This window comes from Salmo salar, chromosome 15 (genome assembly GCF_965601325.2).
Source record: "Salmo salar chromosome 15, fSalSal1, whole genome shotgun sequence".
NCBI classification, from domain to species: domain Eukaryota; kingdom Metazoa; phylum Chordata; class Actinopteri; order Salmoniformes; family Salmonidae; genus Salmo; species Salmo salar.
The window spans coordinates 50,084,032-50,099,594 of record NC_138305.1 but is presented as its reverse complement, the minus strand read 5'-3'; the positions used below and the strand labels follow the sequence as shown (position 1 = coordinate 50,099,594).

Genomic DNA, 15,563 nt, shown 5'->3' with positions numbered 1-15,563 from the left:
CATTAGCATGGTATTAGTAAGCCAATAACTTATGCCAAACCAGACTAATTTGACAAAAACCAAGGCGGTAAGGTTTGGCGATGTCAACCTTTGTCCTATCGTGATTATATACCCATGAAACATTGTGATATACAATGGTATAACCCCTATTTGCAAACCCCCCCAAAAAATACAAACCGCAACAACAACAAAAAAATCCGCTATAGCGTGAAGTCGAATGATACAACCAATGGTCCCTCTAAGCTGCGCACGTGCGTGGGCGCGCAGCTCACATCTGACTGCCACACAGAAGAAATAGCAGCCCGCGCAGAGATCCACGAGATTGTACTTCCCTCAACTTTCTAGAGTTTTCCCCTTTAGTTAACACTATCAACGTTTTGTTCTACTGTGGGAATTGTGATCTAATCAACGCAATATTATCCACTTTCAATGTAACATTCTGAAACAAAATTAACTATGCAAGACTTGGTATGCAAAACTGACTGTGCAAGAGATTTTCTTGTAGGCAGAGGGCATTGGAGTGGGACTCTATTGCATTGACAGGCACGCTCAGACCTGACTGGTGCACCATAACCAATCAGAGCTGCAGTAGGCCTATATGCAAATAGCCATTGCCATATTTGGATCTGTGCCATTCACTTTGAACTGGACTGGGTTTACTGTAGGCTATTGATATTGTTTGTTCTCATTATTAGTCCCCTGGCTACCTTACGTTTTTAAGCTATTCAAACAACTTTTTGAGATTGAAATCATTGTTTGATTGGGAGAAAGCCATGCATAAGATGAGAAAAGGATAGCATATATGCCAATTTCTCAACCTATCGGATGGAGAGAAAAGGGAATATAGGCTCAGTTTTTTTACACAGCTAGACACAGGATAGTTAAGGAGTGTCTGTTATTTAAAAAATGAATAGGATTGGCTATAGCTAAAAGGGAAATTTAAAAAATGTTCAACTTCATATTCGTCATCTCCAGCACCACCCAACATCAACATAAGTGAAAATGGCACGTTTCTATGTTTTATAGTAGAGGAAGATAAGTGTTTCCAATAACATAATCATCCAATTAGTAGGCAATACCTACAGTTGAAGTTGTAAGTTTACATACCCTTAGGTTGGAGTCATTAAAACTCATTTTTCAACCACTCCACAAATTTCTTGTTAACAACTCCACAAATTTCTTCTTAACAAACTATAGTTTTGACAGGTCGGTTAGGACATCTACTTTGTGCATGACACAAGTAATTTTTCCAACAATTGTTTACAGACAGATTATTTCACTTATAATTCACTGCATCACAATTCCAGTGTGTCAGAAGTTTACATACACTAAGTTGACTGTGCCTTTAAACAGCTTGCAAAATTCCATAAAATGATGTCATGGCTTTAGAAGCTTCTGATAGGCTAATTTACATAATTTGAGTTAATTGGAGGTGTACCTGTGGATGTATTTCAAGGCCTACCTTCAAACTCAGTGCCTCTTTGCTTGACATCATGGGAAAATCAAAAGAAATCAGCCAAGACCTCAGAAAAAAAATTGTAGACTTCCACAAGTCTGGTTCATTCTTGGCTGCAATATCCAAACGCCTGAAGGTACCATGTTCATCTGTACAAACAATAGTATGCAAGTATAAACACAATGGGACCACGCAGTCGTCATACCGCTCAGAAGAGAGATACGTTCTCTCTCCTAGAGATGAACATACTTTGGTGCAAAAAGTGCAAACCAGTCCCAGAACAAAAGCAAAGGACTTTGTGAAGATACTGGAGGAAACAGGTTCAAAAGTATCTATATCCACAGTAAAACGAGTAATATATCGACATAACCTGAAAGGCCGCTCAGCAAGGAAAAAGCCACTGCTACAAAACCGCCATAAAAAAAGCCAGACTACGGATTGCAACTGCACATGGGGACAAAGATTGTACTTTTTTGAGAAATGTCCTCTGTTCTGATGAAACAAAAATAGAACTGTTTGGCCTTAATGATCATCGTTATGTTTGGAGGAAAAAGGGGGAGGCTTGCAAGCCGAAGAACACCATCTCAACCGTGAAGCACGGGGGTGGGAGCATCATGTTTTGGGGTTGCTTTGCTGCAGGAGGGACTTGTGCACTTCACAGACTAGATGGCATCATGAGGATGGAAAATTATGTGGATATATTGAAGCAACATCTCAAGACATCAGTCAGGATGTTCAAAGCTTGGTCACAAATGGGTCTTCCATATGGACAATAACCCCATAATGGCTTAAGGACAACAAAGTCAAGGTGTTGGAGTGGCCATTACAACGCCCTAATCTTATAGAACATTTGTGGGCAGAACTGAAAGTGTGTGTGAGCAAGGAGGCCTACAAACCTGACTCAGTTACACCAGCTCTGTCAGGAGGAATGGGCCAAAATTTACCCAACTTATTGTGGGAAGCTTGTGGAAGGCTACCCGAAACGTTTGACCCAAGTTAAACAATTTAAAGACAATGCTACAAATATAATTGAGTGTATGTAAACTTCTGACCCACTGGGAATGTGATGAAAGAAATAAAAGCTGAAATAAATAATTATCTCTACTATTATTCTGACATTTCACATTCTTAAAATAAAGTGGTGATCCTAATTGACCTAAGACAGGGAATTTTTACTAGGATTAAATGTCAGGAAATGTGAAAAACTGAGTTTAAATGTATTTGGATAAGGTGTATGTAAACTTCCGACTTCAACTGTATGCATAATTGGTTAAAATAACACGATGCACAGGCCTCCCGAGTGGCGCAGCAGTCTAAGGCACTGCATCACAGTGCTAGCTGTGTCACTACAGATCCTGGTTCGATTCCAGGCTGTGTCGCAGCTGGCCGCGACCGGGAGACCCATGAGGCGGTGCGCAATTGGTCCAGCGTCGTCCGGGTTAGGGGAGGGTTTGGCTGCCGAGGATGTACTTGTCTCATCGCGCTCTAGCGACTCCTGTGGTGGGCCAGGCGCATGCACGCTGACATGGTCACCAGGTGTACGCAGTTTCTTCTGACACATTGGTGCAGCTGGCTTCCGGGTCAAGAAGCAGTGCCGCTTGGTGGGGTCATGTTTCGGAGGACGCACAGCTCTCGACCTTTGCCTCTCCTGAGTCCGTATGGGAGTTGCAGTGATGGAACATGACTGTAACTACCAATTGGGATACCTCGAAATTGGGGTACAAAAATAAATAATAATAATTTCAAATAGAAACATTAAAAAAAATACAATAACAAAAAATATCAGATGATGCATGGATTTCCACCTAAATAGACATACCCAAACGTAAACATTTTTCATGAGGTGGCCATAAACAATAACTGCTACATTTGCATAGTTTTAGAAAGGTCTGGAACTCACATTTCTTGTAAAAATATATGTATATAAATATTAGGAAAATGTGAAGAATCATACATTTTTTTCCTATTGAAGAAAAGTCTTGAAATTACTGAAATCCTTTCTAAATGTAGTAACAATGAAATTATAAATGACTTATAAGAAATGTGATATCTTATACTACGTGTAAAATAAATGTGGTCATACTTAGTACAATATTGGCACTATTTAATATAACTGCAGACGGAGAATTTTCTCCGTCTGCAGTTTTGTCCATCTGTGACCAAGAGAAAGTGGTCTTGTTCAGTTCTATTACTTTATTTACTTATGTTGAGAGCTCTAATTCCTGCTGAGAATATCACAGCGAGATTAAACTAGTATTGTTGCATCCGCTAGATTCTCCCGTTTATTATGCACTATTGCAAGCGAAGCTGTAAGTTTCACAGACACAGGAAATCGTTCCTTTATCTGGATAGGCCCGGAAATGTGACACGTCCCTATGCAAATGTGGGGTCTGATACCTGACACTTCAAGTCAGCCCCGCTGGGAGAGTGGGAGCAGAGAGACGGGGCTTTCTTGTACTATAAGACACATGACCCTACAATGTTCACATAGCGCTTTGTACACCAAAACCGGTCCAGAACCACTCAAAGCCCCCTAAATAGGGGACTTAACATCTAAGCGGTATCATAATAACCAAATGTAGCATTTTAATTGCTGAATATAGAAAGAAGCATGCCAATCTATAGGTCCTGCATAACACCAATTCATTTAAAACTACACCATGTCCAGGCCCGTTGAAATTCTGTTCGGGACAGTCGTTTTTGGCCAACTGGCTCAATTGGCCCAGTAAGAAAAAAGTTAATGTTGCACCCTGAATGTAAACAATGTCATGTTTTGGCAGGACATAAAGCTGGGTATTTTTTATTTGTGTAATGTCTTCCAGTGGCAAATTAAGCCTGTCCAAAATGACATTGCAGAGACTTGTGGGTTGTATAGCTTTGCAGTTTTCCTCTCTTAGCTCAAGATTTAACTTTAGGTTGAACGTTAAGTAACATCCCTTCAAAAGTCTCAAATAGCATGCTTTAAGCTTGTGTACAATTCATGTGGCACCTTACTCGGCAGGAATCAATCTTTACCATTTATTGGCACGAGAGCAACAAGCCTGTTGCTCACTCAGGTTTTCAATTCAGCATCCTACTGTTCCAGGATTACAGTCGATGAAAGCTTCTTCTCACAGATCTGTTCAATGTAGCTGGTGTCTGCCTGGCATTTCGCCCACATTGTGAGCGAGGGAGTGAATGCAGCAGTTTGAATTCGTGACAGAGCTTAACCGTTGTGACTTACCGTCACTGGTGGGCTGTAGGTTGGCAGGGCATCATACTCTCTGGCACAGGGATGTTCCATTTTGAAACTTCAAAGGCCCTGGCATCATTATTAAACATTGGTAGCAGTTCTCAGTGTTTTTAAAATGTCAGTTTCTCTGTTTCTCTTCGACAGTGGTAAGCAACGCATGGCTGGAAACTTTGCTGTCTGCAATCGATGCTTTACCAAAGGAAACCATCAGACAGGAGGTAACAACAACCTGAAATGTACACTAGCTAACACATTAACGTAACACATACAAGCTCCTGTCTCCTTCCGTGGCCTCCAACTGCTTTTAAATGCTAGTAAAACGAAATGCATGATCTTCAACCGATTGTTGCCCGCACCCGCCCGCCTGACTAGCATCACTACTCTGAACGCTTCTGACTTAGAATATGTGGACAACTACAAATACCTAGGTGTCTGGTTAGACTGTAAACTCTCTTTCCAGATTCACATTAAGCATCTCCAATTCAAAATTAAATCTAGAATCAGCTTCCTATTTCGCAACAAAGCCTCCTTCACTCATGCTGCCAAACATACCCTTGTAAAACTGACTATCCTACTGATCCTTGACATCGGCAATGTCATTTACAAAATATCCTCCAATACTCTACTCAGCAAACTGGATGTAGTCTATCACAGTGGCATCCATTTTGTCACCAAAGCCCCATATACTACCCACCACTGCGACCTGTATGCTCTCGTTGTCTGGCCCTCACTATATATTCGTCGCCAAACCCACTGGCTCCTGGTCATCTATAAGTCTTTTCTAGGTAAAGCCCCGCCTTATCTCAGCTCACTGGTCACCATAGCGCGCTCCAGCAGGTATATTTCACTGGTCATCCCCAAAGCCAACACTTCCTTTGGCCGCCTTTCCTTCCAGTTCTCTGCTGCCAATGACTGGAACGCATTGCAAAAATCACTGAAGCTGGAGTGTTATATCTCCCTCTCTAACTTTAAGCATCAGCTGTCAGATCAGTTTACCGATCACTGTACCTGTACACAGCCAATCTGTAAATAGCACACCCAACTACCTCATCCCCATATTGTTATTTATCCTCTTGCTCTTTTGCACCCCAGTATCTCTACTTGCACATCATCTATCACTCCAGTGTTAATGCTAAATTGTAATTATTTCACCTCTATGGCCTATTTATTGCCTTACCTCCCTACTCTTCTACATTTGCACACACTGTACATAGATTTTTCTATTGTGTTATTGACTGTACGTTTGTTTATGTGTAACTCTGTGTTGTTTTTGTCGCACTGCTTTGCTTTATCTTGGCCAGGTCGCAGTTGTAAATGAGAACTTGTTCTCAACTGGCCTACCTGGTTAAATAAAGGTGAAATAAAATAAAAAATAAATAAAATAATACAGGTAATTATAAAATGAACCAAAGCATATAACAAGCCTTGGCAACCACCTAGGGATGTTAACAGTTAACAATAAATCAGTTCGCCATCTGAAATAAATTTGACCAGTCATGCTTACCGGTCTATACGTTAATTAGCATAATTTGGGGAATTAAATTGGCACATGTGTATTTTCGTTAGTTCGTCATGTATCTATTTATCAGTCGTGCACAGTGCCTAGTTTGAGCGGAATATCACCTGTCGGACAGCGAGAGCGGCATCTTCTCAAACAGCTGGTTGCTACTGGAGTGAAACGTGTTCTTATAAGCCCAGTCATTGCGCAAAAGTTCTAAATGCAATCGCGTGTTAAAAACAGTGTTTTGATGGCAACAATTAAAAAGAGATACAGTTTTTATTTTGAACCGTGTGCTCCATTCACCATTTGTGTGCATAGGCAACACGGTAGGCAGGCTACCTTGCAATCTGAGCTGGAGACCGTATGCATTTTGAAAAAATATACTTAATTGTTTGAAACCTGTATGTTTTACTTCATATTATGAGGTATGTCTTACCTTGCTTCAAAGTAACGTAGCCAAAATCTGACTATGCGCATTTGTGTAGGATAGATTATTGCGCAAGCCCAAACATTATTGTCACGGCTGTCGTCGTCGTCAGACGATATAGCGAAATCATCGTCGGAAAAGGAGGACCAATATGCAGCAGGATCGAGATTGTTCACCTTGAACATTTAATAAACTCAAAATGAACATACAAAAATAACAAAACGAACTCACGATTTACAGACAGTCTTCTCAGGCTCATACACGCTAGACAAGAAACAATCTCCCACAAAAACCTACACCAAACAATTACCCATATATAGGACTCTCAATCAGAGGCAACGAGGAAGCACCTGCCTCCAATCGAGAGTCCCAAACCCCAATCAACCTAACATAGAAATACATTAACCAGACTACACATAGAAATACATAAACATAGACCATAAACCAAAAACCCGGAAATAATAAATCAAACGCCCTTTTACCAAAACACCACCCCGAACCACATAAAACAAATACCCTCTGCCACGTCCTGACCAAACTACAATAACAATTAACCCTTATACTGGCCAGGATTTGACAATTATATTCAGATTAGACTCAGGTTTGTAATGGTGGTTAATTGTCACACTTACTTTTGAATGCTAAAAGTATCTTATATAAAATATATTAATAACCCCAAGCACACATCAAAATCCATAAAGAAATGGTTAATTGACCACAAAATCACAATTCTGAAATGGCCATCTTAGTCTCTGGACTTGAACCCCATTGAAAACCTTATGGTTTGAATTAAAGAGAGCAGTCCATAAGCGCAGACAAAGGATATCAATGATCTGGAAAGATTCTGTATGGAGGAATGAGCCAAGATCCCTCCCAATGTGTTCTTCAGTCTCATAAAACATTTTAGAAAAAGTGCCGTTATCCTCCCAAGTTGAGGTATTGAAAACAGGGATGCCAATAATTTCTGTTTTTGAGAAGATTACTTTTTAACCCTCCCCCCTAAATAATTGTATTTGTATTATTTATTTAATGCAGTATTTTTTGCTCATCTTTATCAAGGGTACCAATCATTTTGTACCTGACTGAATAGTCCTAGGTATATGTTGTTGTTAGGGGGACTTATGGGTCAATTTGTCATATATTTGCTTTTATTACTGTGCAATTTTCCCATTTTGATCCTAATGTCACACATTGGATCAAAATGGATCACACTTTATAGAAATTTTATAGAAAGAACCGTATATGGCATATATAGGGCCGATTTGCATTCAGTTGGTCAACTGACTACTTCCATTTTTGCATCAACTCCCTGGCATTTAGATTTTTTTGTATTTTGTTGCATCTCATTTTATTAATTTAAATGTGTTTCTTGTATGTGTTACTGTAATTCTCCATTCAGCTTGCTTTTTAGTCCGAAACTAGGCTTACTCTGTGTCTGGGAAACCGTCCCATAGTATCTTACCTGAGAATTATGCCAGGCTTCTAAGGAATTTCTGGGCATATTTCTGGGCATTAAAACAGTGCTTTTTCAAAATGCCTTGCTGTGCAAGGTCCATTTGTAAATATGACAAACTCTCTCACAGGGAGATGCCAAGCACCATGTTCATTAGCAATCATTTAACAATAACCCATGTTATGAAATACATTTCTGAAATAAGCCCCTAACGATGCAGATACATCCAGTTTGAGGCAATTGTTTTATACTACCCTGCAGTACAGGTTAGCTTTTTAATGCCCGTGACTGTATAACCATTAGTATATCTTATATGGGGAATTAAGATTGCTTCTAATGGAACAGCGCCATTGGAAGAAACTAAGTTGGCTATCATTTCTCAGTATGACAATACTGTGCCCGACAACTCAAGTCAGCCACAATTACTTGTAAAGAACTAAACTTGGCAACATAATTTAGCATGGTCCCAATGGAGCCCTGGTAAAAAAGTGCACTATAAATGGAATAGGATGTCATTTGGGATGCAACCCATGGCGTCCTTAAACAGGCTGTTCCTTCCCTAACACCCTAATAGCCTGTACCCATTGGTTGATCATGCAGATCCTCAGCCCGCTTGTGTCCAAAGCTCAGCTGTCTCAGTCCCTGCAGGCCCGTTTAGCCAGCTGTCGTATCCTGGGGAAGGTGGCCTGCAAGTTTGAGTCTCCCATGTGAGTTTGTATCCCAGGAGTTTGTATCTTGCTCAATCACCAAACAGAAGGTCTGATGCTTGTTTTTCTACAAGGGAATGTCTTGATTAAATGCTTATTTTTCTGTAAGAAAATGTCTTCATTAAATTAGTAAATAGATGTAGGGGCCATAGATGCTACAGTAGGATTAATTAGTTAATGATAGAAAGTCTAGACCAGGGGTGGGCAAACTTTTTGGCTCTAGGGCCACATCGGGATTTAAAAATTCAGCGAAGAGCCACACATTTGTTCGTCAAAATCAATTTGCTGGCCAAAAAAAGGCCAATTATTTGAAAATATATGTCTACATACTTTCTATCTAGTTTTAGACTTTCAAGTGTGGCCTGTAGTGTTTTTTCAACCCAAAATAATAATTTCTCCTAACAACAATAAAAATATCCCCCACAGGCCACATTTAATTGGCTGGCGAGCCCACCCCTGGCCTGGACGATAGATGTAGGACCCATAGATTCTAGGCTAAATTAGTTACAGTCATTTCACAGCTCATCTGAATTAGTTTCAATTCAATTTGTCTTTTTTAATATCTCGTAGAAAAATCTCTATTGTGCCCTTTGGGACACCTTTCCAATAATCAATCATAATTTGATTTCTCTTGATATGCCCCAAAATTGTGTGAACCCCTTTTGGCAGAGTGAAGAAGGACCTCTTGCCCCTGGTGAGGTCCCTGTGCCAGGACGTGGAGTACGAGGTGCGCTCCTGCATGTGTCGCCAGCTGGAGAACATCGCCAGAGGAATCGGGTAAAAGAAAAGAACAGAGAAGAAAAAAGGAGGAGAATAATCCTTTCAAATAATCTAGAAAACAGCTCTGTGTGGTGTCACATTAAAATCGGAGGAGAGCTCATTGTAATGGTTCGAATGAAATAAATGGAATGGTTTCCATGTGTTTTGTGTTTGATACCTTTCCATTTATTCCATTCCAGCCATTACATTGATCCCCTCCTCTGATTTTTCCACCCACAGACTCCACTGGTAGAAACAGTAAAATTATTCAAACCGAAAGGCATAACGGTTAAATTGAACGGTGTCTTTGAAAAGGCTAAACACACCTTGTTGACCTGAGGAAATAGACCAGTGTCGTGTCTTTGGCATCATTAAAACTGAAGACATGTTTATCAAATAACTCTCTGTAATTATTATTACGCGATTAAACTGATTAATCGTGTAACGGTAATTAACTAGGAAGTTGGGGCATCAAGGAAAATATTCAGATTACAAAGTTATAATTTTCCTAATATAACTTTCAGATATCATAATATCTGATCTATGAGTCTTTTGATTTAATGATGTATTCGTTTACCTCGTCAGTCTCATTCCAAACGTCGTAAATTGTTGGTTATCTGCACGAACCCAGTCTTCACTAAGTCATCCATACTTCAATTGTCTTAAAATCATTTATTTACTAAACTAAGTAATTCACAGAAAGGCATACAAAACAGTAGGATATCGTTACAAAGAAATGGTAGAGGCATGTGCCCTAGTGGGCTAAACCGGCATGGCGGCTTGTTAAACAAAAGGGGAGTGTTGGTCAGCTGAGAAGACACTACAGAGTTGATAAATATTAATAATTGAAATGCTATCCTTTGCACATGAACGCTCACTCATTCGGAAACAATTGCAATCAATATATATATTTACGCTCAGTGTGTCGTCGGGATCTTTGTTGGAAAGGTCGTTCTGTTGGAGAGTTCTCTCTCTCTCTCTCTCTCTCTTGGTTAGAATGGATCTTTCAAAGCGACATTCGTTCATGTCGTTATAGAATGGATGTTTCCTCAGTCTTCGCGTTCAATGATACCGAATTCCTAGCTGCAGACTACATTTTTTACATTTTAGTCATTTAGCAGACGCTCTTATCCAGAGCGACTTACAGTAGTGAATGCATACATTTCTTATTTTTTTGTGCTGGCCCCCCGTGGGAATCGAACCCACAGCCCTGGCGTTGCACACACCATGCTCTACCAACTGAGTTACAGGGAAGGCTGTAATTAATATCAAAGACTTGTTCTTATTCTGTATCGATAGTCTAATAGTTTAACCACGTGGTATGGTCAAAGTTCAGTAGAGGGATGCATGGTCAAACCTATTAGCCAACTCGTAATGGAGTGGAGGCCTGGTCTAAGGAAAGAAACCCTGGGTGGGTTTATATACTGAACGTAGAAAAGGCTGTCACATGACGCCTTGTCCTGTCTGTGTCCCTGGGGGCGTGCCAAGGACTTGGTGAAACTTCAAACAGAAAATACAATTCTCTCACATTAACATCTTACAAGCATCCCAACATATTCCAAATAGCTTTATCCTTATTAATGCATTTCTCACAACTGAGGCTACTATATAAACAGGTAATGTGACCGTATTGTCTCTCATGAGTTTCACAAAATTGTACCAAACGGACCAGTTCGTAGCTGGATTCTTCACCGATCTTTTATACCTTTTATACCTACGACCGCTCTCACTGAGCCTGGTGCCAGAAGTATAGAGGTTGGGGGATGGTGCATAGAAAAGGCCTGGTACAGAGGGAGGGGGGTCAACTGTGCTCGCTGTACCCAAAGAGAGCAACGTCATGACACCAGTATGCGAGACTAAATACTCCTGAACTTTAGTTTGAATACAAAAACAATTCTTAGAAGCTTTGCTTTCAGTTGAAGCTTATGTGTTGGGTGTGGGGGTCTTTTTTCCTATCATGAACCTCCAACAGATGACTGTAAACGCAGGCTTATCGCAGCCCCCCCTTCCCCGTTGCCCACCCTAAGCTGAGCAGAATGTCAATGATAGAAGGCACACTGCAGAGGGTCTGCAATCCATTCCTCTCTGTGGTAGAGGATCAGTCAGGGTCGTGTTAATTAGGGCAATCAACAGAAAACATTGGACAAAACCAGATCGTCCCTCCATGTTTCATTCAGTTTTCTTCTGTTTGGCGCCTAATAAACATGGCCCAGTTGCCCAGAGCTCCCGCAGATTCAGTTTGCCTCTCTCCATGGAACGCAGCAGAAACACTGTGTCCCAAATGGCACCCTATTCCCTATATAGCGCACTACTTTTGAGCAGAGCACTATGGGCCCCCACTATGGGCACTTTATAGGGAATAGGGTGTCATTTGACAATCACACACTATCAACCCTGATAGACTGCAGCAGCCCCCTGGGAACAACCGGCCCATTCAAGAAAAAAGATTTATTAACCTCTATGGGCTAGGTGGGACGCTTGCGTCCCACCTACTCAACAGCCAGTGTAATCCCGTGGCGCGTTATTCAAATTCCTCAAAAATGCAAAAACTTCAATTTTTCAAACATATGACTATTTTACACCATTTTAAAGATAAGACTCTCGTTAATCTAACCACACTGTCCAATTTCAAAAAGGCTTTACAACGCAAGCAAAACATTAGATTATGTCAGCAGAGTACCCAGCCAGAAATAATCAGACACCCATTTTTCAAGCTAGCATATAATGTCACATAAACCCAAACCACAGCTAAATGTAGCACTAACCTTTGATGATCTTCATCAGATGACAACCCTAGGACATTATGTTATACAATACATGCATGTTTTGTTCAATCAAGTTCATATTTATATCAAAAACCAGCTTTTTACATTAGCATGTGACTAGCATGTGACTAGCATTCCCACCGAACACTGCCGGTGAATTTACTAAATTACTCACGATAAACGTTCACAAAAAGCATAACAATTATTTTAAGAATTATAGATACAGAACTCCTCTATGCACTCGATATGTCCGATTTTAAAATAGCTTTTCGGTGAAAGCACATTTTGCAATATTCTCAGTAGATAGCCCGGCATCACAGGGCTAGCTATTTAGACACCCAGCAAGTTTAGCACTCATCAAAGTCAGATTTACTATAAGAAAAATGTTATTACCTTTGCTGTCTTCGTCAGAATGCACTCCCAGGACTTCTACTTCAATAACAAATGTTGGTTTGGTTCAAAATAATCCATAGTTATATCCAAACAGCGGCGTTTTGTTCGTGCGTTCAAGACACTATCCGAAAGGGTAAATAAGGGTGACGAGCATGGCGCAATTCGTGACAAAAAAATTCTAAATATTCCATTACCGTACTTCGAAGCATGTCAACCGCTGTTTAAAATAAATTTTTATGCAATTTTTCTCATAAAAAAGCGATAATATTCCGACCGGGAATCTGCGTTTAGGTAAACAGATGAAAGAAAACAAAGCATTCGGTCGACTCGGGCACGCGCCTAAGCCCATAGTACTCTGATCGGCCACTTGCCAAAAGCGATAATGTGTTTCAGCCAGAGGCTGCCTCGATATCGTTCAGCTTTTTCCACTCTGAGAGCCTATGGGAGCCGTAGGAAGTGTCACGTTATTGCAAAGATCCTCAGTCTTCAATAAAAAGAGCCAAGATGAAACACAACTTGTCAGACAGGCCACTTCCTGCATGGAATCTTCTCAGGTTTTGGCCTGCCATATGAGTTCTGTTATGCTCACAGACACCATTCAAACAGTTTTAGAAACTTTAGGGTGTTTTCTATCCAAAGCCAATAATTATATGCATATTGTAGTTACTGGGCAGGAGTAGTAACCAGATTAAATCGGGTACGTTTTTTATCCGGCCGTGTCAATACTGCCCCCTAGCCCTAACAGGTTAAATGTTGCCCAGTTACCCGTGTAGTAAATGCTTTATTTTGCAATCAGGAAAGTGGCAGGGGGAAGGTAGTGCTTACTTTGGTATTAATGCTTAGTGGCACTACAACTAATGGATACATATTGAACAAATCGAGAAATTCACAGGACGGCACACTACTGGGAATCCTAAGTGTGCAGTATACTCTTTGGGCCGGTTTCTCAGACACAGATTAAGCCTAGTCCTGGACAAAAAGCACTTTCAATGGAGAATCTTCATTGAACATACTTTTAAGTAGAGGTCGACCGATTAATCGGAATGGCCGATTAATTAGGGCCGATTTCAAGTTTTCATAACAATCGGTAATTGGTATTTTTGGCCACCGATTTGCCTTTTTTTTATATATATATATATAAATAATTACAACTTTATTTAATTAGGCAAGTCAGATTAAGAACACATTCTTATTTTCAATGACGTCCTAGGAACGGGGGTTAATTGCCTTGTTCAGGGGGGATTCGGGCATTAGTTTTTGCAACCTTCTGGTTACTAGTCAAACGCTCTAACCACCTGCCTTACATTGCACTCCACGAGGAGCCTGCATGGCAGGCTGACTACCTGTTACGCGAGGGCAGCAAGAAGCCAAGGTAAGTTGCTAGCTAGCATTAAACTTATCTTATAAAAAACTATCAATCTTAACATAATCACTAGTTAACTACACATGGTTGATGATATTACTAGTTTATCTAACGTGTCCTGCGTTGCATATAATCGATGCGGTGCCTGTTAATTTCTCATCGAATCACAGCCTACTTTGACAAACGGGTGATGATTTAGCAAGCGCATTTGCGAAAAAAGCACTGTCGTTGCACCAATGTACCTAACCATAAACATCAATGCCTTTCTTTAAAATCAATACACAAGTATATATTTTTAAACCTGCATATTTAGTTACTATTGCCTGCTAACATGAAATTGTTTCACTGCTCTTGCGTTCATTGCCTGGCGCGTTGCAAACTAATTTGCCAGAATTTTACGTAATTATGACATAACATTGAAGGTTGTGCAATGTAACAGGAATATTTAGACTTAGGGATGCCACCCGTTTGGTAAAATACAGATCGGTTCCGTATTTCACTGAAAGAAAAAAAAAACGTTTTGTTTTCGAGATGATAGTTTCCGGATTCGACCATATTAATGACCTAAGGCTTGTATTTCTGTGTGTTTATTATATTATAATTACGTCTATGATTTGATAGAGCAGTCTGACTGAGCGGTGGTAGGCACCAGCAGGCTCGTAAGCATTCATTCAAACAGCACTTTCGTGCGTTTTGCCAGCAGCTTTTGCAATGCATTGCGCTATTTATGACTTCAAGCCTGTCAACTCCCAAGATTAGGCTGGTGTAACCGATGTGAAATGGCTAGCTAGTTAGCCGGGTGCGCGCTAATAGCGTTTCAAACGTCACTCGCTCTGAGACTTGGAGTAGTTGTTCCCCTTGCTCTGCATGGGTAACGCTGCTTCAAGGGTGGCTGTTGTCGATGTGTTCCTGGTTCGAGCCCAGGTAGGAGCGAGGAGAGGGACGGAAGCTAAACTTTTACACTGGCAATACTAAAGTGCCTATATGAACATCCAATAGTCAAAGGTATATGAAATACAAATCGTATAGAGAGAAATAGTCCTATAATTCCTGTAATAGCTACAACCTAAAACTTCTTACTTGGAAATATTGAAGACTCATGTTAAAAGGAACCACCAGCTTTCATATGTTCCCATGTTCTGAGCAAGGCACTTAAACGTTAACTTTCTTACATGGCACATATTGCACTTTTACTTTCTTCTCCAACACTTTGTTTTTGCATTATTTAAACCAAATTGAACATGTTTCATTATTTATTTGAGGCTAAATTGATTTTATTGATGTATTATATTAAGTTAAAATAAGTGTTCATTCAGTATTGTTGTAATTGTCATTATTACAAATAAATAAAACAAATCGGCCGATTAATTGGTATCAGATTTTTTTGGTCCTCCAATAATCGGCATCGGCGTTGAAAAATCATAATCGGTCGACCTCTACTTTTAAGTCCAGGACTATGCTTAATCCGATGTCTAGGAAACCGGCCCCTAGAGTGCATCTCAGTATC

At 40.3% G+C, this 15,563-nt stretch overlaps 1 protein-coding gene across 3 annotated transcripts in view; it reads left to right on the top strand.

The window, feature by feature from the left end:
• The window catches only part of ppp4r4 (protein phosphatase 4, regulatory subunit 4), a 152,532-nt gene that overhangs the window by 71,859 nt on the left and 65,110 nt on the right, over positions 1 to 15,563 (top strand). For all 3 annotated transcript variants that reach the window (XM_014145076.3, XM_014145077.3, XM_014145078.3), the window contains 3 exons: positions 4,833 to 4,906; positions 8,670 to 8,776; positions 9,446 to 9,553. In XM_014145076.3, the coding sequence (XP_014000551.3) occupies positions 4,833 to 4,906; positions 8,670 to 8,776; positions 9,446 to 9,553 (289 nt within the window). The remainder of the gene's footprint in view (positions 1 to 4,832; positions 4,907 to 8,669; positions 8,777 to 9,445; positions 9,554 to 15,563) is intronic.